Source organism: Cuculus canorus, chromosome 8, assembly GCF_017976375.1.
Source record: "Cuculus canorus isolate bCucCan1 chromosome 8, bCucCan1.pri, whole genome shotgun sequence".
Taxonomy (NCBI): domain Eukaryota; kingdom Metazoa; phylum Chordata; class Aves; order Cuculiformes; family Cuculidae; genus Cuculus; species Cuculus canorus.
Window position 1 is genome coordinate 12,816,531 of NC_071408.1, and position 16,810 is coordinate 12,833,340.

The 16,810-nt window shown below is 46.7% G+C and overlaps 1 protein-coding gene across 1 annotated transcript in view; it reads right to left on the minus strand.

The window, feature by feature from the left end:
• Positions 1 to 7,617: 7,617 nt before the first annotated feature.
• TEDC1 (tubulin epsilon and delta complex 1) overlaps positions 7,618 to 16,810 on the minus strand; it is a 103,141-nt gene continuing 93,948 nt past the window's right edge. The window contains exons 8-9 of the mRNA XM_054072536.1: positions 10,513 to 10,614; positions 7,618 to 10,433 (exon numbers count right to left, since the gene is read on the minus strand). Coding sequence (XP_053928511.1) covers positions 10,308 to 10,433; positions 10,513 to 10,614 — 228 coding nt within the window. The 3' untranslated portion in view covers positions 7,618 to 10,307. The remainder of the gene's footprint in view (positions 10,434 to 10,512; positions 10,615 to 16,810) is intronic.

The following is a 16,810-nucleotide window of genomic DNA, read 5'->3' on the forward strand; positions in this document are numbered from 1 at the left end:
CATTAAGTTTGCCTGAAGATTGAGATGATTTGAACAAAGTTTTTTAAGAATATATGTGGGCAGGTTTTACTTCCAGCTCTATTTATTAAGGGCTTGCTTGTATGCAGGGCTCTTAAATCTATCAGACAAACCCATAAAAAAGATTAAGGAGAGGATGCCCTAATGTTTTTATGCAGGGAGCATAATTAACCCTCAGATGCTCCACCACAACTCCAGACAAGATGTTCCTTCACACAGTGAAGATGTTCCTTCACACAGCCAGATTTTGATGACTCTTTGAAGATCCAGGATGTAGTTATGGGTAAAACCTGTTGCTAAGCTGGGTGGAAGAATCAAACAATGTTCTGAGGGGTCTGAAAAATGCCTAGTGCTGGGTTTCTCGATGAAGGTGCCCTCCCATAGAGCGAGGAGCATCCGTGAATGGCTGGGGATAGGCAGCTCTGCTAGTGTCTCCATTCCTTGCTGAGGAGTGGGCAACCAAAGGACTCTGCAACCAAAGTGTTGGTATGCCAAGGAAGAAGACAGTGGTCAGCCAGGCAGAAGCTGATGGCCCAGGAGATGCAGCAGTTCAGGACACCTACCCTTACATCTGCACACCAAGGACATCAGGGGGAAAACAGGCTCTGCTCCTCTCCCCTCATCCTGTTCCCTTTATGTTTCTCTGCTTTGTAACTGTTTTCAGAAGAACTCAAACCCAAAGCATTTCTTCTTCAAACATAAGAAATCATTAATCAGAAAATTTCTTGGTTTTTTTTTTGTTTTGTTTAGATTTTCTATATAACTACAGCCAGTAGGAAAAATAGGAATAAGCTTAAAAACTTTTGGCTACAAACATGAACAGATCTTTTTACTGCTCTTGGCTAACCTCGCCTGAAAATTACATACAACTTTGAGGTTTCAAGGCTGACGTAGATTAAGACAAGCAGAGAGTGAGCTGTTGATGTGGTGCATGAGAGGAGAGTCATCTCCCTGGCCAGGCAGGGAACCATGCATGGTCTTCCAGACCACAGGCTGTTTTTCCTCTTGAGGACAACCCATTTCTGTTGCTACACCTGCAGCATTTGCAAATGCCCAGAGATTTCTCTACGTTAAGCATCAAGCCCTCCATAAAGCCAGGGAAAGCTTCACTTTCTCTTTTCATTCATGGCACACAGCCTGTGTGTGTGGCTTATCACAGGCCTAAGGATAGCTTGAAAAATGGTCAAGTACGAAAGCTCAAATACTGCGCACTGCTTTCTTTAGAGAATAGGTCAGATCTCTGCAGGGATGGGTACGGAAGCCAGCAGTGCCTTTGCCTTGCATGCTAGACTTGCCCTGGCAGACTTTTCTTTCCCAGGAGCAGATCAGATTAAACTGTTATCTCAATCTAAAATGCAATGGATTTCTCTTCTGGCTACCAGTAGCCCAAATCAGGTGCAGATATGGTCGCGCAACAAAGCCTGTGAATAATTGTTCAGACACCTAAAGAGAAATGCTTAGAACAATGAGCTGGGAAAAAAAAAAAAAACACAAAACCAAAAAAAAAACCTCTGAAATTCGTTCGCTGTGGCTAAGGGGTAGCTGGAGGGAACTCACTTTGCTGTGGTGCACAAAAGTACAGGGTTTCCCAAAAGAAGAGATGTGAAACAGCCCTTAAGCCTGTCTTCAGAAAATCACTTAGCATCCCCTACATCAGTTAAAATGGACATGATGGGATTTTTCATAAAGTAGTGGGTTACTGCCTAGCTTTCACCTGTGTGTATAAATAAGTGTGTAAGGGAAAGTCTAGAAGTAAGAGCAAAGAATTCAGAAGTCAGAAGGGAACTGCTCTGCACTTTAACCCAGGGAAGCATAACAGTGACTGCCCAGGGCTTTGGGGCAGGTCCTCCTCCTCTCCCTCTGCTCCTTCTGCCTTTGAGCTGTGCCCTCCCCCAACCCACACTCCTGCTGCCAGCCATAGCCATTGTGTGCAGGCTTCACTGCAGCGTTCATCAAAGAGCAAGCTGTTCATGGATGTGATCTCATTGATCTTATGGAAGCTCTGGTGAGAAATACATAATACATGATCCTGAGTTTTGACACAGCAAGTTGAATCACTGCTTCTTCCCCAGGACATTTTAAAGCCTCTTTTCAACTGCACAGGATCTTGGGTTGGATCAGGCATGGCTGGATTTGCTGGCTTACACCAGGTACAGATAGGTGTTTTCCTTAATGTTCGTAGGAGTGCCTGCACTTTCCCACTCACATGATGCTTGGTCTTTGTCTTCTGCCCACAAGGCAGCACAGGATTGCACTCAGAAAATGGACATGATTTATTGCACCTCCCTGCAGGGAGAGAAGCACCAAAGGGAAAGATGACTGACATCAACCTTCAGAACTTGCCAAATTGTTTCATCTTGGTGCTGATATTAGCAGCTCCCTAGTCACCAGCCCTGCCCAGAGGGTCTCTGTGGGAAGACTTCTACACACGTCAAGCCTGGACTGCAACTGGTTCCAACAAATAAATGGCTGAAAACTGGATAAAATGAGAGGCAGCCTTTTTTCTCAATATCTAGTGCTTAAAAGTGCTGGTTTTAGTCAGTCCCTGACAGTAGGGGAAGGGTGAAGGCAAGGGAAGCCAGTGTTTCCTGTCCATCCACCCCACTCTCCTGGCTGGACAGAGGCGGGTGTGGGCCAGCTCTAAGCAGCATGGCTTGGTCCTCTCTTGGGATTTACTCCACCAAGAACCTGCCCTGGCTTTTTGCTGCTTCACAGTCACACTTGATTAGTTCCTGGATATATGGAGCAGTATTTCCTTTGCAATTTATTGCAGTCACAGAGATTTAAATTCAGGAGGAAGGAAACTAACCGGATGCTGCAGGAAAAGGCTTTCAGAAGGCAGAGGGAGAAGAGAAGAGAAGAGAAGACAAGACCGTCTCTATTTATTAGCTTAGAAAAGCTTATTTTAACAATGTTGTTTAGGAGCCACACCTGCCTGGAGACTCCTTCACAAGGATGCTGCTGGGAGGCAGTCCTGAAGAACAGAAATTGTATGGCAAAGCAGAAAACAGGCAGGTAGGACAGGCACGGCACAGCAGTAAGTGCTGAGAAAGGTGTAACAGAAGGAGAAGAACTAATTGCCTTTGGAGTGGATTCAGCTACTGTCTTCACTCTCACAGAATGTATTGCCCTTTGCACTCCCTTGGAGGAGAAGTACTTCTGAATATTGAAAATCAATGCTTCTATTGATATTTAGAGAATTACTGTCAGGTAATGTGTGTCCATATCACGTCAGATAATGGAGCAAAAGATGGCAAGAGTTGAGGTTTGCTGCTGTGGCTCTAGCGTGCACACTTGAGACCATGTGCCTCACCCAGAAGCAGCATCTCACCTTGGCAGCAGCACCCTCATCACTGCAGCACGGATGCCTTCCAGAGTGGCAAGAGCAGTCCTTTGATGTGAGGAGGAGGCTCTTCATGATGCTTTCTTAAATTCAGACTGAAACCAGCCTGTGGGTGGTTGCTTGAATCCTTGCCAGTGTGAAAAAAAATATTTCTTTTAAAATGACCTTTTTCTATTGGGTTTATCTTGGTTCTCAGTATTGTTCTTGAGCAGCCAAAGAAGACAAAATGAAAGGAAATTAACACAGGGCTGAAAAAGAAAATATATTGGTCAGAAATAATGATATCCTAGTCTAAATGCCTAACGTCTCCTTTTGCAAGTCCAGGAGGTGAATGGTCCCACTGCAAACCCTGTGAAAATAGAGAGACACTGAACGAGGGAACCCCAAGAACAGAATGAGCTGATTTTGGCATGCTTTGCGGGTGAGTCATGTCTGTGCAAGAGATGAAAGCTGCTCAGGACATGATTAGGACTTCATAGTACATTTCCATTACACATTCACTGTGCTGTGTTGGCCATCCTACTGAGGGCCAGAAGATCATTTTAATGCTCCAAACTCATGTCTTCCACAGGGTCCAGGCAGGGCAAGGGCTGAAGTTTGTTGACTGCTTTGTGCCAACAGACTTATGCAATGAAAATCTGTTGGGGTTTTGCACAATAACATGCATCTAGGGGAGGGGGGAAAAAGCTATGAATTTCAAGTTATCTGTGATGGAAGCTTTGAGCTTATTCTGCCAGGCTGGATATTCAGGCAGGTACAACTGTGACAGACAAGCTCCCTTGCTACTTCAACTTCAGCAAAGGGCAGGGATGAGGAAGATCCTCCAGGAGGGACAAGTCTGGGAGCAGCCACAAAACTTCAGCAGAGTAAGTCCTCAGCTTAAGCACAGGGTTATGTGCTGAATACCTGCAGTCAGATAATGCATGAAGTGGGAGACAGATGAGGATGGAAACTGCCTCAGACACCAGGGATACCTCTGCAGAGCTGCAGCTGGATCCTAGAGGGGCTGGGGGAAAGGCTGGGTCTGGAAATACTGAGGTTTTCATGGGCTGACTGAGGACAAGCCATGTGGCAACAGTGGCTTAAGGCATGTGCAGGTAACATTTAGTCCTGGCATGTCATTCTTCCCTTGCCATGCAGTGGGGAGAAATGACTGTGGAGCCAAGGCCTGGAAGGAAGGAGAGGGAAGGAGCTGGTAAGCATTACCAATGTACCCTAAAAGCTCAGTAGGAAAGTGTGACTCTCCAGCTAGATGAGCAGCAATTAAAAGTGAAGCAGGAAACGTGATGAGGATGATGATGTCAATGGAGTAAAACCCACGCTCAGGTGACCATCAGCATAAGTCAGCAACTTACCTTTAATGTCTCAGTGGCTCAAACAATCCCAAGATGCCATGAACTTGAATTTGAGGTTCAGTCTGCATGGGAAGACTGTGTGCATGGTGCAAATGGTAAAAAGCATGTGGGGTGAAGGATGCTTGGCTACACTGCCTGGCACAGTGGCCTCCAGCAAGGGATGTCACAGCTGTGTGTGCAAAGCGTTAATTGCCTACGGCCTGCAGCACCCCAGTGCTCAGGGTTTCTGATGGAGATAACATCTTTTGAGCCAACGAATCTGAGCAGTGCAGGGAGCAGATGTGGTCAGCCAGACCCTGCCATAGAGGTAGGTCTGGTGTTGCCGAGTCAGTAATTGGTGATGATTTTAATGATGTGCTCAAGCTTCACAGGAGAAGCTACTCTGCTTCAGAGAAGATGAGCCTTGAAACAGGTATCTAACCAGGCCAGGCAAAACACTGCAGCGAAAAACACAGTCGGAGATGGTCTTGCTAGCATCAACATCTAACTGGGATGCTGGTGTCAAAAAGAATAGGGTGAAGAGGCTTAGAAAGCCAAGGTTATTCTGGCCTCAGGCACCTCACAGGGCTGAACAGGTAAGACAGGCATGCCTTGGCTGCAGGAAAGGCAATGGCTGGCATAATCAGGCAACACCCATGAGTCTCCAGGAGTACATCCATCTCCCCTGGGTTTTGCACTTGGAGGGACAGATGGCTTTGTGGCTACAGCCAAAGCTCATTTATTCTGAGAGCTGAGCTCAGTCCCTCTGTCAGAATAACCAAGACTGCAAACAACCTCTTGTGCTGCTGTGAAGGGCCAAGACTGATTTACTCACTTCCTCATAAATTTAGTAACTCAGAGTTAACAACAATTAATGGAGGCACAAACCATAAACACAGACATGCAGATGATGGGTCTCTCCTCCCTCTGCATAAGAACTGTCTTGTTGCTGCAATGTCGCCTGAAATGAGGTTTTCTGTGTTTTAAAGAATTTGCATTTGGGGATGCACTTGGGGAACCCTAAAATCAGATCAGAGCTCGTCGGTGCTGGCCCTCAGAGCAAGATGCTTAAGCAGCACCCAGAGGATGCCCCAGGAGGGCTCTGGGGCAGTTCTCTGCTAAATAACACATCAGCCCTGAAATGAAGCATACACCAAATAATTCATGAGAGGAAATGAATTATTAAATAACTTCTTGTTATTGCCATTCTAATTACACACCATTGATTTCATACCTAGAAGGGCTGCAATAGCCTTGCAGAATCATATCTTGCTGGTTTCAAATTTGAGGGTTTCAATATGCCTGTGGGCTTTGAACATAAAAGTGAAGCTGGGAGGAGCCAGGGCAGGCATTTCAGGAGCAATTTCACCATTTGCTTTGTGGCAAAATAAATAATGTTGAAAATCCCCTTTCCCCAAATCCCTGTGCTTCTTTCCTCTTACTGTATACAACTAAAATACATTTTAACAGGAGGGACAGTCTGGAAGTCAGAAGGTCAGTCTGCAGGACAAGTATCTGTTTGTAGGAAACCAAACCTTATCCAAAGGGTCTTGCAGTGCCCAGGTATTCCTGGTATGCTTTATCAGGTCCAGGGGGGCTCTATTTGCTGGGATAGCTGCCGTACTAGGAGCTCTCCAGGCACCTCCCTGTGCTGGGCTGCATGCTTTGGCAGCTTCCCCAGCATTGCCAGGGTCTCCAAGGAGCATTGTTCATGAGTTCTCCACAGATCGCTGTTGCTGAAAGATGAAAGGATCATTCCAGGAAAATGGCAGTTTTGCCTGATTTGTGTGAGTTTCCTTGCGATTTTATGGCAGCCTATTAAACACATCATCTGTCTTAAAAGACATGGGCAGGTAATCTCAAACTCATCTGGGCCACAAGTCAGTTTTCAGTTGAAGTTTCCAAGGCATTTGTTTACCAGCACTGCCAACAAAATCTTATTGTATCAGCACTGCTGACAATTCTGTCTGGAGCTGACTTTTCAGGGAAAGCACCTGAAGAGTGCTGGAGGTGGTGCCAGGACTTTGTAGGAAGGATAAAGCATCTGCATACACTTGCCCACCCCTGAAACCTCTTAATCAGCATCTGAGCACAGGGACACTTCAACCCTTACTCTTGCTGGGACAAAACCAGTCCCAGGTGACTGACTGGGGGTCTGTGTCTGTGTCCCTGGTGTTCTGCCTGCTCTGGGAGTGGGATTTGGATTCTCCTCTTTGAAGAGCAGTCTCTGGCAGCTGCATCCTTATCAGTCATTGCTAGGCTTATGTTTCTAGGGGTGGTTGGTGCTATGATGATGTCAGCATCCCTGCTCAGCATCACCCTCTGAGCCTGTCTCATCAGCCAGGTCCAAATCTGCCACATTCATACCTGATCCTCTTGCCACGCCTGGGAGGTGCCAGAACTCAGGAGAGGCCTTCCTGGAAACTGTGTTGTTATAGCTGTTGTGCTCCTCTCAGTTAATCATTAGGTAGTTGTCTGGAAAGTCACTTGGATTTTCATGGATTTTTTACACATCCACCCTGCTGATTTCTTCCAGGCCCACAAACTGTGGAGAGCTTCTCCCAGGCAGTGACAGATATTGCCAGTGCCCTTAGAAGCTGCATCAGAAGACACCGAGCAGCTCTGGTGGAGCAGAAAGCAGTGCTGGGAGAGGCACAACCACCCATTCTATGCCCATTTGGAGGGCAGCATACATGTAGGGATCTTGTCCCGTGCTCCAGCTGCTGCCCATCTTGTGCACACTGATTTCTTGCTAGTACACCAAGGCAAGCTTGGGAGCTGGCATGCTGCTTCCCTGCCAGCAGCCTGGGACATCCAGCCCTGGTTCAGTCAGGGTCTCCATCCCCAAGAGCTGCCGCAGACATCCAGGGGATCTAGGCTATACTTCTTCCTGCAGACAGGGAAATGATTCAGGGGGCTGTGAGGTCCCCCCTAGTCCTGTTTCAAAAGCCCTTGGAGCAGGATGGGGGAGGCTATTTGGGGAGTGTTCTGTGAAGTTTCCAGCCTCACATCAGTCTCCTGAAGTAATGAAGAAGTAATTAAAGTAATTAAATTTTGCAGGAGAAGGAAAGCTTCACTGATGGCAAGAGACTATTAAAACTCCCAATCTCATCATAGGAAGTGCTAGGCAATCTCATCATAGGAAGTGCTAGGCTCCAAGTGAAATGCATTTACGCTTTTATGTATTCTTACTTGAAATCGTTGTAATGAATCTGGGAATTGTTTGCCCATTTAGAACAGGCCCCCTCTTGAACTGTGCTGTGCTCCCCTCCTCCCAGCCCACCGTAATTTGGTATTCCAGTTAGAAAACAAATTGGCATTCACTGGAAAATCAATCTTTTCACTGTTTAATTTCTCCAGGAAATGTGTGGGAATGCAATAACATCCTCTCATATGAATCCTCTGAATTCTTAATCGCAGATGGGGAGCAGTAAGACTGCCCACATCCCAGGAGCCACCAGGACCCTGTGCCAGCAGCATCCTTGTGCTGCCTAAGGAGGAGCATGGCATCGGTCCATGCTGGAAAAGAGCAGTCAGTCCCCCTGTCGTTTATTAGCTGGGATAAAACGGAAAGTGCTTGTTACAGCAGGGGAGATGACAACAAACAGTGTGAAGAAAAGCCTGAAGACACAATGTATTGTGTTTATTCAGGCTGAGGAGAGGGAGGATAAACAAAATATGTCCTTTTGCACTGATATGAGAAGAGCCCAGCTTCTGCATTTCATCCTGACACATCACTGCTCCTGCAGTGCTTGGCCTCCAGCTGCCAGGTTCACCAGGGATGGGCCTGGCAGGTCCCCTGGGTGCTTTTACAGGCGACACCAGCCGTTCCCTCTGCACAAGGACAGAGCAGTATCCACTCTGGAATACATTTTCCTTGTAAGGGGGCACTTTTTAACCACATCAGCCAACTGATCTGGCAATGATGCATTTGCTTCCCATGGAGACACCTGCTCCTGAAATAAACTGCCATTTTTATGGTTAACATTGTCTTTTACACTTACTGCAGGAAAATGAATATCCGTTTATAAGCAAAAAGGTTTTACTGCAGTATCAGAAAGCACTAATGAATGTACAGAAACAAATTATATGGTACCCTATGAGTCAAAATTCCCAAACAGAGATTTACAGCAAAATGAATAGCAGGCAAAGATAAAAGCCTGCAACTGAAGCAGGTCATATAATTAATCAGGGACAATGAATTTCTGAAACATTGAGCTGTCGGGTCCTTCAGTCTGGTTGCCCAGCTCCATTTCAAAGCTAAATAACTAATAGTCACAAAGAGTTAATGCAGCAGGTGAAGCAGCACTGCAAAAGCAGCTGTCCCACTCACCCACCCCCTGCCCGCCAGGATGCACTGGGTAAGTGCTTTGCTGCACAGGAGCTCCCAGAGCATCATTTCACCTTAGGGAAGGGGCAGTGGAGGGACTCTCTGCCCACCTACCAGAGGTGTAAGCCTCTGCTAGCAAAATTCCCTCCACCAAAATGAAAGGGCACATCACTTGGCCCTGTGGGACAACACTACATTTGTCCATGAGCCCAGGGTGCACGTTCGTCCCCTGGCTAGGCTATCACTCGCTCACTTTTCCACTTCTCCTTCCTCCCCCTGTTCACAAATTAGCAACAAACATGTTCCAGGTTGTACTAATTAGTTTGTTGGAAGATTCCAATGGACCATTTGGGCAAGCATATGCTGCTGCCAGGAGCCAGCTCTGTCAGGCTGCCTCCCCATCACTGCCTGGCAGCCGCCCCACAGCCACTCAGGACACCCACAGTGAGTTCACCCCCTCCTCCTCATGGCCCCAGCAGGCCACAAGGGAAGAGTTAGGGTCCCCAAAGTTGAGTCTACAAGATGCAGTCACATTGCCAACATCCTTTTGCACAGGGAGGGCTCTGGTTCCCAGTAGACGGCCTGTCCCTTGCCTGTTTCTGCTCCAGTGTACGTTTGTCAAGGGGTACATCAGTGGTGGTGCCATGAAAGATGGCTTGTCACTCTCTGCAGTCCCATAATCACATTCCCTCCCTTTTCTCATATTCTCACTTAGCACACTAAATGAGCATCTTTGTCAGACACATAATAGGAAACATTCGTCATAAAAATTTAAGGGCTATGGAAATAAAGTGACCTCTCCAAGGGTTTCAATTACACTGTAAGGTAATTGTGTCTTCTCTACACCTCCATCATGGTGTTTGAGAGTCTTCAGCAACAATTTCTTTATTTATTACAGCTTAAGCATCCGTAGCTCTTTTCAGTTATGAAAATATATAGCATAAAACCTGGCAAATACAGGCTGAGCCACATGTAAAATATGACAGCAGTCCTCCCGGCCATCACACCACAGAGAGATGTGGCAATAACCCCACATGCACCCTCGCAGGGCTGCAAAGCCACCAATCGCATGTGTCCAGCCCAGCAGGACCTCCACAGGGCATGTAGATGTGGCAGGACAAGGGGAACCATGGCAAGGCATTGGGCTAAAACCATCCAAACTAGGACTGGTACCAGGGCAAGGAAGAAAGCCTCTTGGAGGAAAAATAGCACAGAGTTATTATTTTTCTGGGCTCTAAAGGCTGCTTGGAACTGGGACAGAGAAGCAAAGCAGGTTTTCGTTTTATTCTGCAAAGCCCTTTTTTGTGTGCAAACCTTTGTTCTGCAGGGTAGAGGTGTGGAGGCTGGAGACAAGCGCAGCTTGTGAAGCATCAGAGGGAGCATCCCCAGAGCCAGCTGAGGCCATCTCCTATAAAGGGAGCAGGGTTGGGGCTTTCTGCCTGGGATTTTGCTGAAAGCAGAGCTGGGACATTTGAGGTATCACTCACCTCCTGAGGTGCTGTGCACGGGATGCAGGTGAACCGCAGCAGCCGTTCCCTTACGCTGCTGTGCATTTCCACATGAGCTGGTGGATCTGAATAGGGCAGCGACTATGAAAGGAGAAGGTATGCAGTAAAATCCAAGGTAATTAGGGTCCTTCATCCCCCTACCCAAACTTTGAAGGGAGCTGAGCATGTTGGCAGAGAAAAGTAGGCTGAAGGAGCCAGATTTTCTTCTCACCTCAGCTCTGAGAAGCAGGTCCTCCTGGACTGCTCAGCACAGCAGAATTCTGCACTGAAGATGTAATAGTAAAAAAGAGCCTTGTAAGATGCCATAGGAACTAGAAAGACAAAAAGTAAATTTTTTTTCTTGTCAGAAAGACACAGAATCCTACACCTTGAATGAGAGAGATGATTAGACAAGGAAAAGATGTCACTAAATCCCTGACTATAAATCACTCATCTTGCAGCAAAAATACTTAACAGCCATCCTGTGCAATATCAATGCAGGAACTTGTGTTGGGGATTACAGCTGATCTAGGGTAAATGGGCAAATGGGGACTGGCTGCTTGCTCTATGGATGTAAGAGAATTATACAGCAGCTGAGAAATATTTCCTGCCCCAGCAGGTGTTACTGGGTTATGCCATGAAAATGGTGCAATCAGCATTAGATGTGCCTGAAAGCTGCAAGGGCTCCTGATTGGTCATTTATGTGGCATCATTGGGAAATTTGGGGAGAGAGGGGAGTGCAAATAAAAAGAATGAAGCAGAAAAAGCCTTCCAAGTTAAGACAGAGATCGGCAGCCGCTTGATCACCCTCTCTCCTGTGGGGTCTGTGATGGTGATGCTGTAGGAAACCTCTACCAGAGATGTAGGTGACTGCGGTGAGTGTCAGACAAGATACCTAGGGGTTCAGATAGACATTTTCTGATGTGGAAACTGTTATGCTGGATGCAGGAGGATGCTGTATTGCTGCAATGATTTAATTGCTGAAAAAAATGGTAATTGCTTAGGGAATAGTGACCATGACCTGATTACAGTCTGTGTGAGAAAGCAAAGAGCAGGCCCAGTCAGTAATACAGCTACTCAATGTCTCCAAGGGGGTGGCATAAATCAGTTACCAGCAAAACTGGCTGGGTGGAAAAAACTAAATGACTGTGAAAGGAAAGATAAAGTGGTCTTTAAGAAGCATTTAAGAAACAGTAAAGGAAGTAACTTTGCCAGAATTTAGCCTGACAGCTTTGAACAATAGGAAAACAAGGAAGGGAAAGATGTGTGTGCAGAAGATGTTATGAGAAGCATGGGAAATTTGGATGGGAAGCAAAATAATAAAATTTTCAGTGTTGGTGTACATGCCACTGTTCCAAGGAGGAGAATTTGAACAGAAAATTGAATCCTCCTGTGGGCAGGAAAGGTTCACGATTTGGAAGGAGCAGGCAGGTGTGATTGAAAGAAGTTGGGCACACATTTATATCAGCTAAAGACAACGGATGCTCTCTCTTGTTTTTGTACTAAAGAGGCATATTTTAAATCTGGCTGATTGACCTAGCTGCCTCTCCAGAGCCTGCAGCATTGCCTGGGCAACTTCTGCCTGGTACTTAGCAGTGGAACCAAACTGGAGCCTCCTTCCCCTGGCTGGAGCATAGAAATGGATGGAAACTCTGGGGCTGTGGAAACCATCCAGGGATGGATGGTGATGGGGATTGTGCCCAAGACATGGTGTTGCCACCACCCTTCTGCCCCCTACTCCCTATGGCTTTTGCAGGGCTGATCTCCCAGGAGATATCAGTGGTAGAAATGAGGGCAGATGTGCACCCATGGCTTCTCAGTGCCTGCAGACTGGGCAAGTAGAGGCCTAAAGCAGAGTACCCAGCTGGGAGCTGAGATCTCACTCCAGCCTTGGCTTGCGGGCCCTAAGGTGCCAGGTATGATGCTGACATGGCTGGACCTGAGCTCAACTTCTGCATCAAGGGTAAATCAAGAAGGCTCTCGGGTCTATTGCAACCCAGTGATGCTGGGTGCAATGTCCCTTTTGGAAGAGGCCAGCTGGCTCCACTGAGCAGCATCCTCCCTGCTGGGAGAGGCAGGACCCACTACAGACAGGTCATGTCAGGAACATAAATGCTCACCCACCTTCCTCCAGGCAGCTTTTCTCAATCAAGGGAATCTACTGTTCTGGTAAGTGACTGCTCAGTATTTCACTGCCCTTCCCCTGTTGAAGCTTTCTGGAGGAAAGCACCACAGAAACCTGATATTCAGTTTCAGTTGAGCATCAAAAAGCAGATCTGCTGCCTAGCTGGGGCACAATTTGGAGAGCTGCCAGCATGGCTGAAGCTAAGGTCTCCTAATTGCAGAGCTGCCTGCTCTGCCATCAGACAAAATTACTTGATCATGTTTTACTTTTGGCTTAAATCTTTCCATTTTGATCCCAAGGAGAGCAGCCAGGAGTTGATGAGTGGCATTTCTTTTCCTGAACCCTGCCAGTGCAGTGAAGGTGTAATTATTTTGAGCTGGACGTTAGCCTAGATATAAGCATAGTCTTGCTGCCTTACATTCCTTTGTATTTATTGATGCCTTTCTCCCTTCCTGCCCCCCCTCCCTCTTTGGTCTTGCTGCTTCTTTTTTAAAGACTTCTAAATTTATGGCCAGCTCAAAAGTAGCAATACAGCTGTAATGAAAAATTGTCACAGTTCAGTGCTGTAACTTACTGGCTGTTTTCTTGGGTCTTCCTTATGTTTGTTTTCATCTAAACACCATTTCTGTATAATGTTTTCAAACAATGTTGTGTTAGCCTTAATTTTGACCTTGTTGCAATTTCTACCAGAATATTGTTTTGGCTCAGAAATGGCCATATTCACTCTTCAGGCCAATGAAAATAAGTCTGCAAGGCTGAAAAGAAGATGTCAAAAGCAGGCACTAAAAATCACTTTAAATTATAACAGTTGTATATTATTTTTGCTTCAAGTACAAAGCCTTCATGTAGCAATTTTCATCCTCGGACAGCAAAGTGCGTCATAGTGAAGTTCACTGTCGGCAGCCCTGATTTTAAAGGTGAGCTGAAATATGGCCTTTGCTTTCTTTGCTGTGTTCCTTTACCCAAAACAAGCTTGTTAATCCAAAACTGGCTGGCTCTCTTGCTCCCCCAGGACATGCCCATGCCTTCCTGGCTGAGCAAAGATATCCACAGTGACTGCTCTATGGGACCCATAGGGTCTAGTACCAAGGCCAAGAAGAGGCTTGCTCTTGCCTGATTAGCTGAATCCTCCTTTTTTTGTCTTCCCATTGAACAGAGAGAGCTGGGTTTAGTCTGAGGGGAGTAATGCAGCTGCTTGGCTTTGTGCCCTGTTGGCTTGGCCACATGCTGTGGAGGTGGCTGGAGCCAAGGTCTTACTACCCCATCGAAACATGTCCTGGTGGGTGTGACTGTACCTGGGGCTTAAGCACCATGGCATGGTCTGAGCCAAACCTTGGCCTGTGACAGGGGGAGCCCAGGTGATGGTATAAATGCATCCTGAATGTCCCCAAACTCATCAGCACTGCTCTATACATAACAATGATGCAAGAGCAATATCAGGACTGGGATGGACACTCCCAGGCTGGGCATACCTCAGCTGGCATCACGTCTGAAGGGAAAAAACTTCTGCCTGTACTGAACAGGGCAGCACCAACCTGCCAAGGAGGGGGTGAAATAAGAATCAAAACAGCAACTTCCCGCTCACTAAGACTTTGCTTTGCTGCAGTTCCCCATGCAACAGCCCAGAATCTTTCATCTCTGTGGATAAAGGTGGTTTATTAAATAAACTTTGTCTTATGTTAGTAGTTCTGCAGAGCCTTGTCTCTTTGTCCTTGGGGATAAGAACTAATTGGGATAAAACACTCACTGTGCAGCCTGAGTCCAAGAAGCCACTGCTGGAAGGTCTCCATTACCCCAGGACTGGCTGTTCCTCACCTCAAAAATGCAGGCTGTGAAATGCCTTTGAAAGTCTGATGGCTGGTCGACCACTGCAGCCAGCTGCTTCTGCCTGGTTTTCTGATGTTGAGGCCTCATTGCCCAAGCCCTGGTGGGAAACAGAGGCCATCCACCCGCTTAACTCATCCCCTTACTCTGTCTCCTTGTGGCCTTTATCAGCAAGGAAAAGCCCAGGAGATCCCAGCAGAGCCCTTTGGAGCTGTGTGATGGGCACAAAGCCTGCTCATGGATATGGATGGCTGCCAGAGAACTGCTGGCTTCCCAGCCCACCTTACAACCAGGCTTCAGGACACAGCTGTAAAGCAGAAAGAGCTTTTATTTTATACAACCAAGTTTAAATGAGCAGTCCTGTGAGGAAACAGAAGCTTAAAATTTATAGTCAAACACAGACAAAGTGGGATACTCCCAAAGGGCTGCTTTAAATAGAGACTTCATTTCATCTGGATGTGTTATTCTAGTAAGATGTTATCTGCAAGTTTCAGAGCTACCTGGGAAATCTTACTGCCTTACCAGGGAAAATTATATTTAAAAAGGATTAAATCTGACAGTTTTAAGCCAAAAGTGGATTTTTAAGTCATAAGCAAATTCAAAAGGAAAAGGTTAGCAGGCTGTTGAAAAGGCAACTGCATTTAGGCTAATAGAGCTTAATTTCTGGACAGATATTAACGGACTGAATGTGGTGAGCCCTGCTGTGACTGAAGACAGGAAGATGCTGCAGTGGTGATGGGGAGGGAGAGGAACCAAATCACTCCTTTCAACAAGCACTCCCACTGGCCACATGTCCTTACCTGGCCAGTGACCCCCCAGACACTGCTGAGGTCCTGGGTGAGCAGCAAGCAGATGTCAGGGATGAACAACTGCAGGTTCTTGAAAGCAGGCTTTAAGGAAATGTTGGCTAGTGTCAAGAAAAGAGTTGAGAAAAATTTTGACTTGAAGCTCACACAAATGAGCCCACTTCTTCTACGTGAGAAGTCTCACTTTTCCCTATTCCACAGGAAAACTCTTGCTCACATCACCCTGCAGCTACACAGTAACTCAAAGCAATTAAACATATCAGCTCCTTAGCCGTCGAGTCTTGCTTCAACTATCTTCACTTTAAGACAGAGCAAGATGTTATGAAGCTCCCATCTATATTTCTCTCCAAATATTGAAATGACATTTCTGCCCACTGACAATAGGTCCTTGGAGAAGGATCCAGCCCAATTAATCTTGCAGTCTGTGACTTTTAAACGAGGGCTGTCAGTGTAGGCGCTCTGGTAAGAGTGCAAGAAAGGCTGAATAAGCATTACAAGATGCTGCTGTCCCAGTGCATCAAGTCTCTTTCTGGTGCCTTGCACGGTGCCCCAGTCTGCCCACCAGTCCCAGTGATGGCATAACTGCCTGGGTATGCATGGGCTGTCCCCACCTTATTACCCCTAGCTCTGTGTCCCTTTGTACACAGCTGGCATGGATGTAGCTGATGGGACAAGGACAAGTGTCACTGACCCAAATCAGCTCCGAAGTTGCCTGGCACAGGGCAGCAATCCAGGTGGGTGTGAGCTGAGCCAAACCGTGCAGGGTGCCCGCAGTCAGCACAGAAAGGGCCCCCCTCTAAAAAAAAGCACTTTTCTTCCCATTTTCTCTCCTAGCTATTGATTTCAATGCATGATTGCTTTTCTCCTTTGATTAGTTTTGGGCTTCTTTCTACAAGGAGGACCCTGAGATGCTGGAAAGTGTCCAGAGAAGGGCAACAAAGCTGGTGAAGGGTGCACAAGACTTCTGAGGAGCTGGGAATGTTTAGTCTGGGTTTGAAGAGGAGACTGAGGGAAGATCGTATTGCTTTCTAAAAATACTTAAAGGAGGTTGTAGTGAGGTGGGGGTTGGTGTTTCCTTCCTGGTAGCTAGCAACAGGACAAAGGGAAATGGCTTCAAGATGTACCAGGGGAGATTTAGATTGGATTTTAGGAGGAATTTATTTACTGAAAAGGTTATCAAACTTTTGAATAAACTGCCCAGGGAGGTGGTTGGATCACCATCCCTGGAGGTGTTTAAAAGATGAGTAGATATTGTACTTGGGGACATGGTCTGGTGGCAGACTTAGAAGGGCTGGATCAATGATTGGACTGAATGCCCTTAAAGGTCTTCTCCAACTAAAACCATTCTGTGATGCTCTCCAGAAACTTACCTCTTGTTTTCACTGTGGAGAAGCCTGTGGCTGGGCAATTTGTGCACAGCAAGCTCCTTATCCCAGTCCTCCATCATCTGCATATGCCAGTGCCCCTTGCAAAATAACTCTGCCTGTGCTTGTGAAAGGGCAGTCACCATCATGTGGCTCAGCCCCAATAAACAAGCCTATCA